Source organism: Mustela nivalis, assembly GCF_964662115.1.
Source record: "Mustela nivalis genome assembly, chromosome: 11".
Lineage (NCBI taxonomy): Eukaryota > Metazoa > Chordata > Mammalia > Carnivora > Mustelidae > Mustela > Mustela nivalis.
Genome location: NC_139030.1, coordinates 92,410,405 through 92,426,533, shown reverse-complemented (window position 1 = coordinate 92,426,533; position 16,129 = coordinate 92,410,405). Strand labels below are relative to the sequence as shown.

Below are 16,129 nucleotides of genomic sequence, written 5' to 3'. Positions count from 1 at the left end.
ACTGTAAAAGCGTCTAACACTACATTTTGACTGTTGTGTCCCTGCTAGGTCAGTAACACAGAATCCAATTCTTCTTTTTAGCCACTTTTCTAAATCCCAAATCTGCGAAGGATATCCTTTGAAGTAAAAGTCTACCAAATTGCTAATGGTAGAATTAGACTTAGTGTTCAGAGTATGATATGTCCACTGCAATGTATGAAAAACAGTAAGTTCCCAAAAATGTTTGAAAAAATAAGTCATTATTACAAATACAGATCCCAGCAAGACTTGAGAGTACAATTAAAAACAAAGAACTCGGAAGTTTGGGTATAAAGGGATGGCACAAGGTCATGAGATAGTTCTAGATCTTAACTGTGGTGATGGTTATATTAATAAACACATGTGAAAAAATTGCTTAGAATTACACACATGCATATGCTCACAGCTTTCATGGAAAACTGGGGAAAGCTGAGTAAGTTCTGTGGATGGCACCAACATCACATTCCCAGTTGCAATATTGTGTTCTAGCTATATAAGACACTCTCACTGGGGAAATTGGGTGAAGGCGAAGTAGAAACCTTCTTTAATTTTTTTTTTAACTTTCTATGAATCTACAATTCTTTCTCTCTCTCTTTTTTTTAAAGATTTATTTATTTATTTGACAGACAGAGATCACAAGTAGGCAGAGAGGCAGGCAAAGAGAGAGGGGGAAGCAGGCTCCCTACTGAGCAGGGAGCCCGAAGCTGGGCTCCAATCCAGGACCCTGAGATCATGACCGAGCCTAAGGCAGAGGCTTTAACCCACTGAACCGCCCAGGCGCCCCTACAATTATTTCAAAATAAAAAGTCTTTTTTTTTTTTTTTTTTTTAATGCTATCTAGAGACGGAATTGGGCAGATGTAGAGGAAGTAAATTCTTGTTTTTCCCTCAGCCTGAATACGTTTTTTTCTGCTTTCAGACAAATCGTTTGAGCTCCTCATCCTTTGTTTCTCCCACGTGTAGCAAAAGGCAAGAGTGCTACCTCTCTGAATTACTGCAAACATCTTGAAATCTGGGGGGAAACATGGCATTGCATGCATACATATAAAAGATCATGGGATATATATCACAACTTCCTGAAAGCAACGTTGTAACACCCGTCTAACTCAACGCTTTTAGAAACAAAATGCATAGGGGAGCCATAAAGTAGATACACCAGCCTTGCCACTTTGAATCTGCATTTGAGAACATCACCACGCTCCTAAAAGCTGCCACTATACCAAGCTTCACATAGTCATGACTAATAGACGTAATTGCAAACACTTTACACACATGAAGTACAATATAATCCATTTGGGTTGGATAGCTTTCACTTTTCTGTCAAAAAAAAAAAAAGGTACACTAAAAGTACTAGCTAGGGCATACATTTACAGTAAAGAAATTAAGTTCTTTACTTTCTGGATGTATACGGTAACTGAATGAAAACGTTGCCATTTATAGAATGGAGTAACTTCCAAGCTGAATTAGAGTGGCTCAGCATGCCAAACAAAGCCACAGGCAAAGCAAAGCAAAAGGGAAGCTTGCTATTTTATAGGTTAGACAAGAAATAACCTACAATGACTGCTTCTCTGAGTGAGAGGCCTTCATATTTCATGCAAACCCCAGGAAACAATTAAGGCTTCATTGCAATTCTGGGACCTGTGCTTTAGAAACTGCATCAATAAACTTCATTTTCATCTGGTGCATTCGAGATTCTCTGTTATCCCTTACTACCCCTTTTATATCGTCCTCCTTTAAGGCAATGAGAATTTGGCACATAAATAAAAAGCACGAGGTTATTTCAGGGAGGGGAAAAACACAATTCAAATCCAGCCAGGTGCTTTATCACCAATTTGGGAAGTTGCAATGTTATTAGACATTCTGATATAAAGATGGAGAGGGAAAACTATCAGTGGAAAAGAGAGATTTAAAGAAAAAGAAAAACACACAAAAAACAACCCACAACTGTTAGAAGGTAACCTGAAAACACGAAAGTACATGGAAGTAAAGATCTAGCTGCCTCTCATTTAATGTTCTATATGGGAAAAAGTTCATTAAGTCATTTAAAAGTTATCACAAGAGTGATAGGATCTTCTGGGCTAATTCTCTAATATGGTAGAAGTTATTTCACCAAATGTAAACAAGTAAACAAGGAGCCCACGAATCTTACAGAGCCAGGGGAAGGGGCGCTGGCTGTTAGCTGACCTAGGCTGGAATGTCTGGTGAGACCAGGGGTGCAAGGGTAATACACAGATTCAGATCCTGGCTTTGTGACTATGAAGAACTGTGCCTTTAAATGGACTCTGTCACCTGTTTGGGCTTCAGTTACCCCATGTTCAACACAAGCTCATCAGATGGTCTTCAAATGGGCCTCTGTGAGGACTCCAGGAACCTCAAAGTCCCAAAAAGCTCTCTCAATGCCATCTGCTGCTGTAGTTATGGCTGAATAAAACAATTGCATGCCTTAAAAAAAATTTTTTTTTTAAATCACTGAGCTAGATAATCTTCCAGGGCTCCTTGCTATGCCAAAATTTCAACAAATTCTGATATTAATTTTTCTTAAATATTCACCACCTCTATAAAGTAACTTTTACTGGATCCTTTCCATGTAATTTTGCTATTATTTTCCTTTCTTTCTGTACACATAGAAAATTACTTGAAGATATTAATTTGGGTTTTGTGCATGTTTCTTTAGAATAAATAAGAAAATCTGTTATTTCCAGTTTGAGCTCTCCATCTTAAAATGGTCTGGGGAGTGCCTGGGTGGCTCATTTAATTAAGCAGTCTGACTCTTGATTTTGGCTAAGATCATGATCTTGGGGTTGTAAGATTGAGGCCCGTGTAGGGCCCCACATTGGGCATGGAGCTTGGTAGAGATTCTCTCTCCCTCCCTACCCAAAAGGGTGAGAGTTTGTACTGCAGGACCTAAAATTGTCCTTCTAAGGCACCAGCATCCAGGAGGTAAGTCTCTCTTAGATTCTGTTTTTTGAGAAATTAACATACCTTTCTACTTGTGGAAGTGGTGTGGAATGTGGATAAAGTGGAACTCAACAACCCAGAGAAAAATGGTTACATTCTCCAAGACCAAGAAGGAAAGAAATAATCATGAGGGGCAGTTCCAGAAGGGAGCCTGGAGTGGGCTACAAGGAGGTTATGCTCCTACTTTTCACTCTGAATCCACAGAGCTCCTAGACTTCTCATGAGATAGTGTGTGGATGGATGCCTAGGACCTGGGGACCTGAAACCATGAGGCAGAGATTTGTAGGCATATACCTGGCTAGCTATGAAGGAAGAAGAGAGTTATGAGAAGCAGAGCTCAGTCTCTCCAGTCACCCCATCAGCCCTGTCTAGATCTGCTGACAGCCTGCCAACCCAATAGGTAAAGGAGCCCAGCCAAGTTCTCAGACCCACCCAGCAGACCCAAACTCATGAGAAATAAGTTATATGCCAAATATTTCCCTGGAAATCATTTATTTCTCATCAGATTCTTCAATCTCCCTAGAAGAATCCTTGTGGGAACCCCCCAATACATGATTAAAATGAAATATCTGACCGAATATGATATTACAAGTTGGTATAATTTTAATTTAGAAAAAATATTAATGCAATGTTCCTCTAATATGTCATCTCAGATCACTTTCATTTAATATGGCGTTAATGATGGAAAAACTTCTCCAGGGCAGATTTGTATTTTGTCCTGGAAGAAAATTTCAAGTGAACCTTTTAATTGTACAAATGTATAGCTTTGTACTTCTCCTAAAGTGGCTGACCTTGAGAACACTGCTCTGTGTGATTAAAAAAACCAAAGAGCAAAACCAAAAGCCAAACAAACAAAAAAAAAAACCCCAATGCCAATATTTATTGAGCAATATTATGTTAGGCAATATATTAATATACTGACACATTTTAGTATTTTATTTAATTGTTACAATAATTCTACAAACTAAATGTTGTTATCCTGATGTTTGATAAGGAAGTTGAGAGAGTTTAAAAAACTTGCCAAAAATTTTACAGCTAATGACTGGTAGTTGGGATTCAAAGCTAGATATTTCTAATTTCACAATCCATTTCCTTCACCATTATAATCATAGTGAGGTCTCAAAGGGAATTTGCTGTATTTGTGAGTACAATAATAAATGAGTATAAATGAATAAAGTAATATAATAAATGATTAAAAGTGAATAAATATATATACATATATATATATATTCCTGTTCTGTAGAAACTTCTAATTTTTCAATTAATATCAGTTGTTCCTATTTATTTATTAATTCAAATTTGATAAACATAGCTTTGCTTCATTTTATATAAGCACAAGTTTTCTTGTTTAGGAAAATGGGAAAATGGGTCTCAAAGTTCTCACAACTGTAATTCAGAATTTATTCCAAGATTGTATTTCTCTGTGGTTGACATTCTTTCTGTTACATACTCAGCCTTTCTGTAGAAGTTATATTTAATTGTTTTGATGCTAATAAATATTAAATAATGTATTATAATTTTACTTAATATTATAATTATATATTAAGCACTAAATCTTTGGTAGCAAATGCTCAAAGCCAATGTATGATCTCATTTAACCATCACGACAGCTGGACAAATGGAGATTGTTGCTCATTTTATAGATGAGGAAACAGATTTAGAGAAATTAAAGAATTTGCCAAAGTCATACAGATGATAAACGGTAGAACTAAAAGAGGAACAGAGTACTACTTCCTTCTAAATTCTGCCCTAAAGTACTAATGGATGGCACCATCTCTCATCTGTCACCACATAAGGCAATATTTTTTGTTTACTTGGTTTTTGTATCTGTTTTCTCCAATAGAATATAAAAATTACGATAGAGGGACTTGGGTTGTTGCACTTTCTCAAAATCCTTGATCTTGGGATAGTATCCACTGCATCATAACTTGATTTTTTTTAGGTGAATAAATACATGAATCTTTCCTAAAGACCACATATATTCTCCTTTGTGATTTAAATCTCAAGTGTCTAAGGGCTCCTGGGTGCCTCAGTTGGTTAAGCATCCAATTCTTGAGTTTGGCTCAGATCATGATCTCAGGATCATGAGACTAAGCCCAGGTTCTGCACTCAGTGGGGAGTCTAGTAGAGATTCTCTTTTTCTCTCTCTGTCCCTCTCACCACTCATGCACATGCCTACACATGCACAAGCTCTCTGTCTCTCAAATAAAACAATAAATCTTCAAAAAAAATTAAACGTCTAATGAAAACATACATTTAAGTAATAGAGAGAGAATTTGCAAGCATTCACTTATTGGGCTGCTGCTTTGGGGGGAACTGAACAATGTATCTTCATGAGATAATCCATGACTTGTCCATCATTTTTCATCCTTGGTCTACTTTGCAGCATGACCCTTGGAAAGTCACTGAAGGTATTTATCCTGAATACAATTTTACCATTGAGTCAGATTCATGCTACTATATTTCTCTAAAGATCTGATGAAAGTTTATTAGAATATATAATGTATTTAAAGTTAAATAATAGCAGTAAAATGCTAAATAGGTTAAATAAGACATAAGGTATAAATACATAATATTAATAAGATAAATAAATAAGCTCTCATCCTTGCATCTTCCAAAATGTGGTTATGTGACTAGAAAAAATTTAAATTGGTAATTGTTACTAAATGAGGTTTGGCTATGCTACTAACACCATGGCTTCTAATTTCAGTATGTCCCTTCTTGTCCACCTTTGTAAAATATAATAATTTTTCTGTGTCAAAATATACCCCCAAATCCATTCATTCAATTGACATTTGCAAACTTCTAAACAGTATTAAAAGTCATTCTTCTATTATTAAATACAGTAAGTGCCCGTTTTATCTTTTCTAGAATGCTAGTAGTGTTCTGTCTCTTCCCTAGACTATTTCAAATTTTATATATTAGTATATATAATACACATAATATGCACATATAATGATATATGTAAATAGACTGAGATCATATCTACATATAGACTTTAGTCTTGACTACAAACAAATCAGAAATTTCAGTTCCCAGTTCAAGCACTTAACAGATATCAGACATTCATATTTGATCTAATTTAATTCATAAAGAGAAAATGGCTGGATAAAATGGGAAATTAATTTTCTTGTCACTCTGTGTACCTATTGTGAGTAAAAAAAATGGACAAGAGGAAAGAAAGAAAAGGAGGATTTGCTTATGCAATCTTAAGACTTTATATCTGTGTACAGAATTTCTTAAACAGAAATCTGCTGTCTTCCAGTCCTTGTGAACTGTTTTTGAACTAAGAATGGTTCTCTCCATTTTGTCCTTCACACTAACTCTTTCTCTGCTACCAAGGATAAATTAAACTAAGTTCCACAAATACTCTCCAATGTCACAAAAAGTCAGTTTTCACAATAGAATTCTCATTAGCACCAAAGAGGAATATGATATGACAAGGAAAGTAATTTGGGGTTAAAGTTGAGTGTGAAAATAAAAAAGAAAGTTTAATTGAGAAAATCAATTAAATTCATCTAAAATTATACCAATCTTTAAATAATACAGTGTTCACAGAAAATACAAATGTTCGGGTGCCTGGGTGGCTCAGTGGGTTAAGCCGCTGCCTTCGGCTTAGTTCATGATCTCAGGGTCCTGGGATCGAGTCCTGCATCGGGCTCTCTGCTCAGCAGGGGGCCTACTTCCTCCTCTCTCTCTCTGCCTGCCTCTCTGCCTACTTGTGATCTCCCTCTGTCAAATAAATAAATAAAAGCTTTAAAAAAAAAAGAAAATACAAATGTTGGAACCAATCTATTTGTAAAGAATACAAGTGGGAGCCTTATTCTGAGGCAGAATCTAAATTATTTTGTTTATATGTATTAGGTCAATTTTTAGTCTTTAAAATATTGAGTGACTTTTATTTTCATTTCTTTTCAGAAGAATTTTAATGATAGTTCAATTTATGACTTAATCAGACAATGAACGATCTTAAAATCTATAGTGGACCACTGGCACGTGTTTTTAGAATCATCTCTTTTACTAGTTTCAAGGATAAACCACTGAAAAAGAAAGCCCTTGGAACCTTACATTTGAATTAAACTGAAAATTAGAGTTTGAGAAGAAAATCTGACATTGAAGTAAAATGCACTGACAAAGCTCTGAGAAAGGTTTCAAGATTTTGAAAAATAATAGTAGCCTATACAAAGTATTTAGGCTTTAACAGTACAGTAACAACATCAACAAAAACGTTTCAAATAAGCTTTTCCTTAAAAAGCAGTCAGGAGCTAAAAATTGTGTGGTAAATAGGAAGTCAGACCAATATTAACCTTTTCTAGCTTGAGATTGAAAGGTTAGAATTTTCTCTTTGTTCCTCTTCAGTAATGGATTATTTTATTCAAAGCATTACCCCAGACCTCAGCTCTTTGCCAGTTGACTGGTGGTTTCACATGGTTTCAATATTACTAGAAATCCAATTTACTGACATGAAAATTAGAGACCATAATAATAGCAAACATAGGACACATCTTAGGAACCTGTGCAGAAAAACACATGAGGATGGGGGACTCATGGCCTTTTTTCCAAAGATCAGAAATATTGAATATTACACATGAGATTATCTCCTCCTATTCCTAGCATGGTCTAAGAACAAATTCTACGTCTTTCACAGCCGAAATTTAAAATTGTGTATTTTTAAATGACATTATAAGGGTGTTCTTTGTCTGTTGCTTTCATCTCAGATATACCCAAAATAGCACATAGTATACATTCTTATTCTATGCTAAGCAGTGTTTTTAGCACATTAAAAATATTACCTTATTCTCATAATTACTCCACGAAATAAGTACTATTATTATTCCCATTTCAGAGCACTCAAGAGATTAACTAAGTTGGGGCACCTGTGTGGCTCAGGGGGTTAAAGCCTCTGCCTTCAGCTCAGGTCATGATCCCAGGGTCCTTGGATGGAGCCCCACATCGGGCTCTCTGCTCAGCAGGGAGCCTGCTTCCCCCCCCCCCCCTCTCTGCCTGCCTCTCTGCCTACCTGTGATCTCTGTCTTGTCAAATAAATAAACAAAATCTTAAAAAAAAAAAGAGAGAGAGAGAGATTAACTGACTTGTCTAAGGACACACAGCTGATAAGTGGTGGATCCAGGATTAGAACCCATTCAAACTGGTTGTAGAGGCTGTATGCTTAACACAGACTAGAGCCAAACCACACATTTTAAATTTCTAATGTATAGCACCACTTGTGATCAGTATTCATAATTGTTTACAGAACAGCTTTGAGCTTGCTTTGTCATAATATTTTACAAGTAAAACTTAGTTCAAAAAAAATCCTTCAAAATTGAGTGGCTCTCTAGTACTTTCTTCTGAAAAGATGACATAGATACTGATGGAAAGGGAATAAAAAAATTCTCATGAAGACAATGGGAAGTATTATTCATGGTAAGATCATTTCTTTTATGGGGTTAATGATGAGACACAACTACAGAAACCATGCTTCTCACCACTCCTCATGTTCAGAAGTGCTGTTGAAGAGAGCAAGGGGCTTTCAGCTGCTGTGGTGTGTATGTGTTTGGAGAGAATTCAGGCATCCCAGTCATGTTGTCCCTTAGGACATAACTTACCCTGTTTTCCTCATTTATGAACTGGGAGAACAATGGGCCCTATCTGCTAAAGTTTCAATAAAGATTAACTAACACAATGTACATAAAGCACCAAGAAGAGGTCAGGTGGGTGAGACGTGCTTTATCTACGTTTACTCAGGTGTGTAAGACATGCTTTATCTACATGTACTCAGTCATTATTGGTGCTATTCACCACGAAGTTTCTTCACTCTAAACTCAGGTACACTTTTCAGAGTCTGTTAAGCTATCATAAAACTGCTTTCCCAACTTGCTAGCAATAGCTACAAAAAAAGGAATTCTCATCATTATCTTCTATTCTGGATTCATAAAGCACCAGGAAGGCATATTGCATTGCATGAGCATTAAATAATAGTATATTCTGCTCTGCTTACCAGATTAAATTAAGTTCCAAATACAGTGTATGCAGAGTGAATATGGCTGCCTATAAGAAGAAAACCATTTTAGTGTTTAAATTTGTGTTTTCTATGATATAAAATTTTGTAGAATGATGTGCCAATGGAAGAATGGAAAGAAAACTGGGAATATGGGTGAAATTTGAAAAAAAATATTTTCTCCTTATATATGAAAATATAAATTAGTGGTTCTACTATTTATTTACTAGCTTTGTGAATTTAATCAAATAACTTACATTCTCTATGATTTTATCTGTGAAAAGAAAATAATAATGGCACCTCACAGGTTTGTAATGAGACAAATTAATTAATGAATAAAATATACACAGTAATAATTTACAAAGAGTAAGAGCTGCTTGATGTTAGCTATAATTATTATTGTCCTATCTATTGTTGTATTTTCCATAGGAATGTTATAACTCAAACATACGTCAGTCATTTGACAGTATCATCCCCAATCCTTCCAGCTTTATCAGTGAAAGAAAGGATGTAGCAAAAGCAAAGTGGGTCTTGAAGCAATTATGATGCTTACTTTCATGAGCCTTTCTTGGAGAGAATTGAAAACAAATAAAAAGTTTATCGAAGTTACAGAATAGTGTAAAGTACTTGCGTTTACTAAGACCATCTTACTTATATTTTGCAGACATTTTAAAAATAGTTCTCTGTTGGGGCGCCTGGGTGGCTCAACGGGTTGGGTCTCTGCCTTCGGCCTGGGTCATGATCTCAGGGTCCTGGGATGGAGCCCCGCATCCAGCTCTCTGCTCAGTGGGGAGCCTCCCCCCTCCCACTTCCTGCCTGCCTCTCTGCCTACTTGTGATCTCTCTCTGTCAAATAAATAAGTAAGATCTTTAAAAAAAAATTCTGTTTTGAGGCTTTCAACCTACAGCTAATAAAAGAGAGTGTTTTTAAACACTCTCCTTTATTCTAGGATGAAAGTTCTAGGAGCTGAGCCAGAAACTTGCATTGGGCTGTTGTATTTAATCTTTGCAAACCACTATGAGGAAGTATAATAGTTTTTTATGGCTGTATCTAATTACCACAAATTTAATGGCTTAAAACAATACAAATTTATTTTCTTACAGCTGTGGACGTCAGAAGTCCTGAATTGGTTTATAAATTGGAATAAAAAATCAAGGTGTATCAGGTCTGGACCTTATAGGGAGAAACTATTTTATTTCTAGGGGTAGACTCTATTTTCTGGCTTGTGGCCCCTTTCTCCATCTTCAAAGCACATCATTCCCATCTTTTTATCTTCACTTACTCCCATTTATAAGGATTCTTAGATTACATTGGGCCCATTTGGATGATCCCGGGTAATCTCATCTCAAGGTTCTTAACTTAGTAACATTCACACATTCCCTTTTAACATTTATAGTAACTTACTCACAGATGCTGGGGATGGCACTTAACGTCTTTGGGGGCAGGGAATTTCAGCCTACCAGAGGTGGATACCATTATTTTCATTTTGCAAATACGAATAAAAAAAAAAAGTAGTGATTATGAACTCTTAATACACTGAGAAACAAAATTCCAAAAAGGCTAACTTACTCAACTCACAAAACTTAAGTGATCACCATCACATTACTGAAGGTCCTTCTGACCCTAATGCTGTTTCCACCACACAGTTCTGCCCCTAAAGTAGGAAAAAAGACAAAGGATGGGTTCCCTCCTTATGTGCAGATATTTTCATTTTTTATATGAGTTAAAATATTTATTAAATGTTTACTGAATGGCTACTATGCCAATTTCTGGTGCTAAGAAGAAATATGAGTCAGACTGAGTCAATAGCTAGGTAATCAGAACTTTTCCCATGTATTTAAATACATGTAACTCTTCAGTCTACATTAAGAGTCCCAACCAAATTCAACTACCTAATTGAAAGCCTCAGTGTCATGTTTGATAAACCTTTGCAATTTGCCATGTCTGGAACTGAACTCTCAAATTTTATTCTATAATCCCTCAGTATTCACCAGCTCAGGAAACAGCACCACCTCACTCCCCCACAATTGATCAGTATTACAAATGCCTATATTTATCTCAATAATATATCCTAATCATATTTACTTCTCCCGTTTTCATTACATCCAGACTTCTGACTGGTATTTGCATTTCCATTCTTGGATTGCCTTGCTCAAATCTCTGCACACAAACGGGCATGATCTCATTAGAACATAAAATACTTCGACACCTACTATATTTATAATAAAATCCAAACTTGTCATATCAGACAGGGCCCCCACACATCTTTCTGTGTTTAGGACATTTGTGGGCCTGTTGTCTTGGTGGAACTAGTGAAAGAGCCTTCTTTCACTCCTAAAATTGTCCCAGTTGGATGATAAATTACATGGTCACCATATCCAGAGGGTTCTGGTGGAATCTTTCCTCTGCCTAAATTTTCTTCCCATAAGCAAACTCTTCTCCCAGGACTTAATAGTGTCTGCTTTAAGTCTCTGCTATAAATATTTTTCTTCAAAATCTGAACCAAAGTATTAAGTATACTCCTATACTTAATTGTTTCCTCTGTTGACTATTCATGCCATTAGGGTATACAAAGACAACCAGGCCCATGTCCCTGTTATTTGCCCTAAACACTTCAGACAGCATAGTACCTGACAAATGAGAAGTGTCTACAGATTTTTATTAAAAGATTAATGACTAAGTAAACTTTCCATACAGTCAGATAGTTTTATAAACACTCAGTATAACATTTAAATAATAAAAATGTGTTTAGGATATTAGTGACTAAAACCAATATAGAATCAGAAGAAGTTGCCTCTGTTTGGAGAAAAATGTTGAATAGGGAAGGTTCTATAAGGGAAGGAAGCCCAATCAGTGTTGATAGATGGAAAAGATCATGTTATGTGATCAAGAAGCTATGAGGAAAGATTTCTAAGCAGAAAGGCTGGCAGTCACAAAGGCATAATGGTTTAAAACAGTGTGATTATTCTGGGAACTCAAAGTAGTTTCTATTATTAGAGTGTACAGTCTTGCATAAATGATATACTAATGTCATGAATCCCTAAGGAAAAAAACCTAAATTATGAAGAACACTGCAGGAAACATAGAGAGCAGCAATGAAATTTGAACCTTACTTTTGTTTTCGTCTATAGTGTTAGGATGATTTGAAAATTTCTATTGCCTGTTTAGCTCACCTTACAATTCACTGAAGTTTAGATATATAAATCGGTTTTTGAAATTAAGTCAAATTTGATGTAAATAAAAGTTGAAACAGAGAATTAAAACTCATCTCAGAACTATTTATCTAGGAAAAAATTTTCAAGAAATACTCTAGGTATAGATAATCAATAAATATGAGATAAACAAATAAATGAGTTCTTTGGATATAAAAAGTCTACAACAGAAGTTTCACATAGGTGGACTTTAGGACATAAATGCTTTATTTGGCTTCCAGAACAATTCAAAAGTTTGAGCCAAGATTTAAATTTGGAGAAGTCACATTAAAAAAAAAAAATCCAGAATTCTGGCCCCTCTGAAAAATTGGAAGACCTCATGACTTTGGTGGGAAAAAAATGCAGTCCTACAGAGGGCAGTAGGTGTTCTCCAGCTCATCACAGATGGCCGTCCCTATCACCCCAGGTGCTGAGATCCATGGCACTTCCGTTATGTACGTTACATGCCATGCCTTGCACGAACCCAACCCCCCAACCATTAAAGACTAATTGAGAATTATCAAAATGTCTAGGAAAATATTTAAAACTTGTTGATCTGTAATACTGAGAACTGAATGTACCCACTATCTTAATAAAATCATCTAAAAATGGAACAATTCAGACATTCAATCTTTGTTTTCTTGGATTTTGTTATTTAAATTATATTTAAAAAGAAAACTAAAACCAAACAAATTTGGTATAACTTTTTCTTTTTTTTTCTCCTGACCAGTAAGCCATTTGTTTTTGCATCTGGTCCATATACCACAGTTGGCAGTAAAGTAATCCAAAGATGTATAATATGTGCTTGATCTGTGCTTTGAATGCAAATACTTCCCTATATCTTCCAATATGGCAAAAGCAATTTATTTTACTTAAATCTATTGAAAGACTAAACATATTTTCAGTATCCATACTACCCTAGAATAGGAGAAAGCAAGTTAGGGGAGTTATCTCCATGGGAAGTGTTAGACACTTACCTTAGCTATCTGGACACACCAGTTAAGCAGCAGCTGGGATCCAATGTTATCCTTGTGTTCATGGACATAATCCAACAGGCATCCATGGGGCATAAGCTGTGTAACCAGCTGAATGGTTGGGCTCAGACACACACCCAATAACCGGACTAAGTGTGGATGGTCCATACTTGCCATGATCAAAGCTTCCTATAAAAAAAAATTAATAAATAACACCATCATTTCAACTCAAATTTCCTTGTAGCTCTATATTAATGGTGCTGATCATAATTTTGAAAATGTACTCTCATTCAATGGAATCAATTAAAAATGAAAAGACATTAATGCAGCTATTATATTCTTAAAGTGATTTAACTCAAGTAAAATTAAGTGAAAAATAAAGATGACACTTTTGTTAAAATGGAAAATGTCATAGAATTAAATGCATATAATATTAATGTTAGTGTTTTCTCTTTTGCAAGATGCACAGTATTTGATTTTATTTACTGCTAAATTAGTTGATACTGAAACCTAGCTTTACTGTGGATTTTTAATTTTTGGTCTTTAGTTCTAGAATACAATAATCTATACAAATGAAGTTATTTGAATGTTGTAAAAGGTGACCCAAAGTTAATTCATCCATTATTAGTATGGATTTAGAGAGCATACACAGATATAATTTATAAATTATAAATATCAAAACTTAAACAATTATAAGCAATATGCCATTGTGAATTTATGCAGAAAAATAAGCCTTTTAATAAGACATTTTATTCCCTAACTTTATCTTTATTCAAATTTATTTCATTTCTAAAATTATAAGTGATGTATTATTCATAGAATCATAAAATTTGAAAGCTAAGTGAGACTATAAAAAATTGTCTACTCCAACTTTATTATTTCATAAAGTGAGAAAACAGCTCTAATTTCTTTATCATAATCATGTCACTTTGGTTTAATGAAGATAAAATTGGACATATGATAGTTAAGTAGTGCATCCTAAAGTTAGCCCCCAGTTAAAAGGTATTTTAAGTATCTTTACTACAATTTGAAACAGGACCTTACACACACACACACACACACACAGAGGGGGTGGCACATATATGGCAATTTATTATCAATCAGTTTACACTGAAGCCATGAGGATTATTATTTATTGTAGCATTTTCGAATATTTTCTGTAACTTTAAAATTTTTCAAAACAAAACAAAACAAAAAATCTTGAGGAGAGAAAGCTATATTGACCTTTTATTTAAGATGTCATGGCAGATTGAATATACAAATTTATTTCCATTTCCTCTCAATTCCACTATACTAGCAATAAAGGAATCAATAAAGAGGAAGACACCAACAGTCATAGAGAGGAGGCAATGAAGATAGAATAACAGGGAGTAGGATGTGGCTTACTAGTCGTAATCAATTCAGCATATGTAAGACACCTCAACCCTAATGCAGCAGGGAGGGAAACTGAGAAGAAATCCAATTCAGACCACATGTGTACACCACCAAAGGCACAGGTAGTGTTAGTACCACAAATCTCTCCAAATGGAACAGAGGGAGAAACTGACATCAGCAGGATCATTTCAAAGCATATTTAGGAGGCACGTAAGAGTACAGATTTCCACCCCTCTGTCAAAAGGACTGTGGATTACAGATAGTAGGCAAAATGGAAAGAGAAGTACTCTGATGAAAATAGCAGGATTATGTGAATTTATATGTGGAGAAAATTGGGGCCACCTTCCAGTTCCTTCTCCTAAATGGAGCTGTGACTTCAAAATTCTGAAGCCTAAAACTGTTTAAACCTCAAATTACAAATCCAGCAAAATTTCAATTAAGTGAGTGGATATACAGATATGTTCAGGTATGTCTGTTATTAAACTTATCTCAGGGGGCTAAGTCTGGGTGTCTCATTCAGTTGAGTGTTGGATGACTGGTTTCAGCTCAGGTCATGATGACAGGGTCATGAGATCAAGCCTGGTGTTGGGCACTGGGCTCAGCAGAGAGTCTGCTTGAGATTCTCTCCCTCTGCCCTCTCCCCATATATGCTCCTCCCCCCCATAAATAAACCTTTAAAAAACTACAAACTTATCTCGCGTACTTCCTTTCTCTGTTAGATGTGTTCATTATATAGAGGGAGCCATTAAAAGAGGACATTTAATTGAAGAAACAAAAAATGACAGTGAAGGGATATTCCAGAATAAGAACTGTATAAGAGACCAAGACAGCAGTCAGTCCAGAATGGAGTGAGACACAGTGATCTGGAAAATGTAATCCAAGAAGATGGAGAAGATAGAATACCCAATGAGTTTAAAATGCATTTTAACTACATGTATATTTGGCACAAGTTGAAGGTCAAATTAGGATTGATGCACAGAAACCTAAGCAAAAGTAAAATGAAGAAATTGATTTGATGTACAGTACAAGACATACACAAGAAACGAAAATCATGTATTCATTATAAAGCATTACTGGGAATAGTAACATAAGCGTAAGGACATAAATACAGAATGTTTAAACATACAAACACCATACTACTATCCTGGAAAATGAAGGGAAGGGAGGTATACTATAATTCTGCAAGGGGGTGATGGGAAGAAGGTGAAAGGTACATTCCCGTTGCTCCTGTCACTAACTTACCTGGTGACAGGTTAGTATATGATGCATCAAATGGAAAAATCAAGAGTTGACAATGTAAGCATAATATTTAGAAACAGAATTATATGAAAAAAATAAATTGCTGAGAAATTGTAAGTGATTACTTTGGGCAGTGGAAAACAAGCAGGAAAAGGAATGGACAGTCACTCTGGACTTCTGTCTTTTATTATTTGCCTTATAGAAGTACTTGATTTTTATTATTATTACCTTAGAGCTATTTGAGAGGACATTATGAACTCTTAATCTCCCCTACTGTTTTAGTGGTGTTGATTTCAGCTGAGTCTAAAGATTATTGACAATTATGGTGCATGTCTGATGGAGTATACCGATTGACTGGATCCAGCCAGCATCTTAGGT

General features: G+C 35.5%; 1 protein-coding gene across 4 annotated transcripts in view; it reads right to left on the bottom strand.

Moving 5' to 3' along the window:
* The window catches only part of ERBB4 (erb-b2 receptor tyrosine kinase 4), a 1,156,853-nt gene that overhangs the window by 148,763 nt on the left and 991,961 nt on the right, over nucleotides 1-16,129 (bottom strand). For all 4 annotated transcript variants that reach the window (XM_082691066.1, XM_082691068.1, XM_082691069.1 and 1 more), the window contains exon 20: nucleotides 13,142-13,327. In XM_082691066.1, the coding sequence (XP_082547192.1) occupies nucleotides 13,142-13,327 (186 nt within the window). The remainder of the gene's footprint in view (nucleotides 1-13,141; nucleotides 13,328-16,129) is intronic.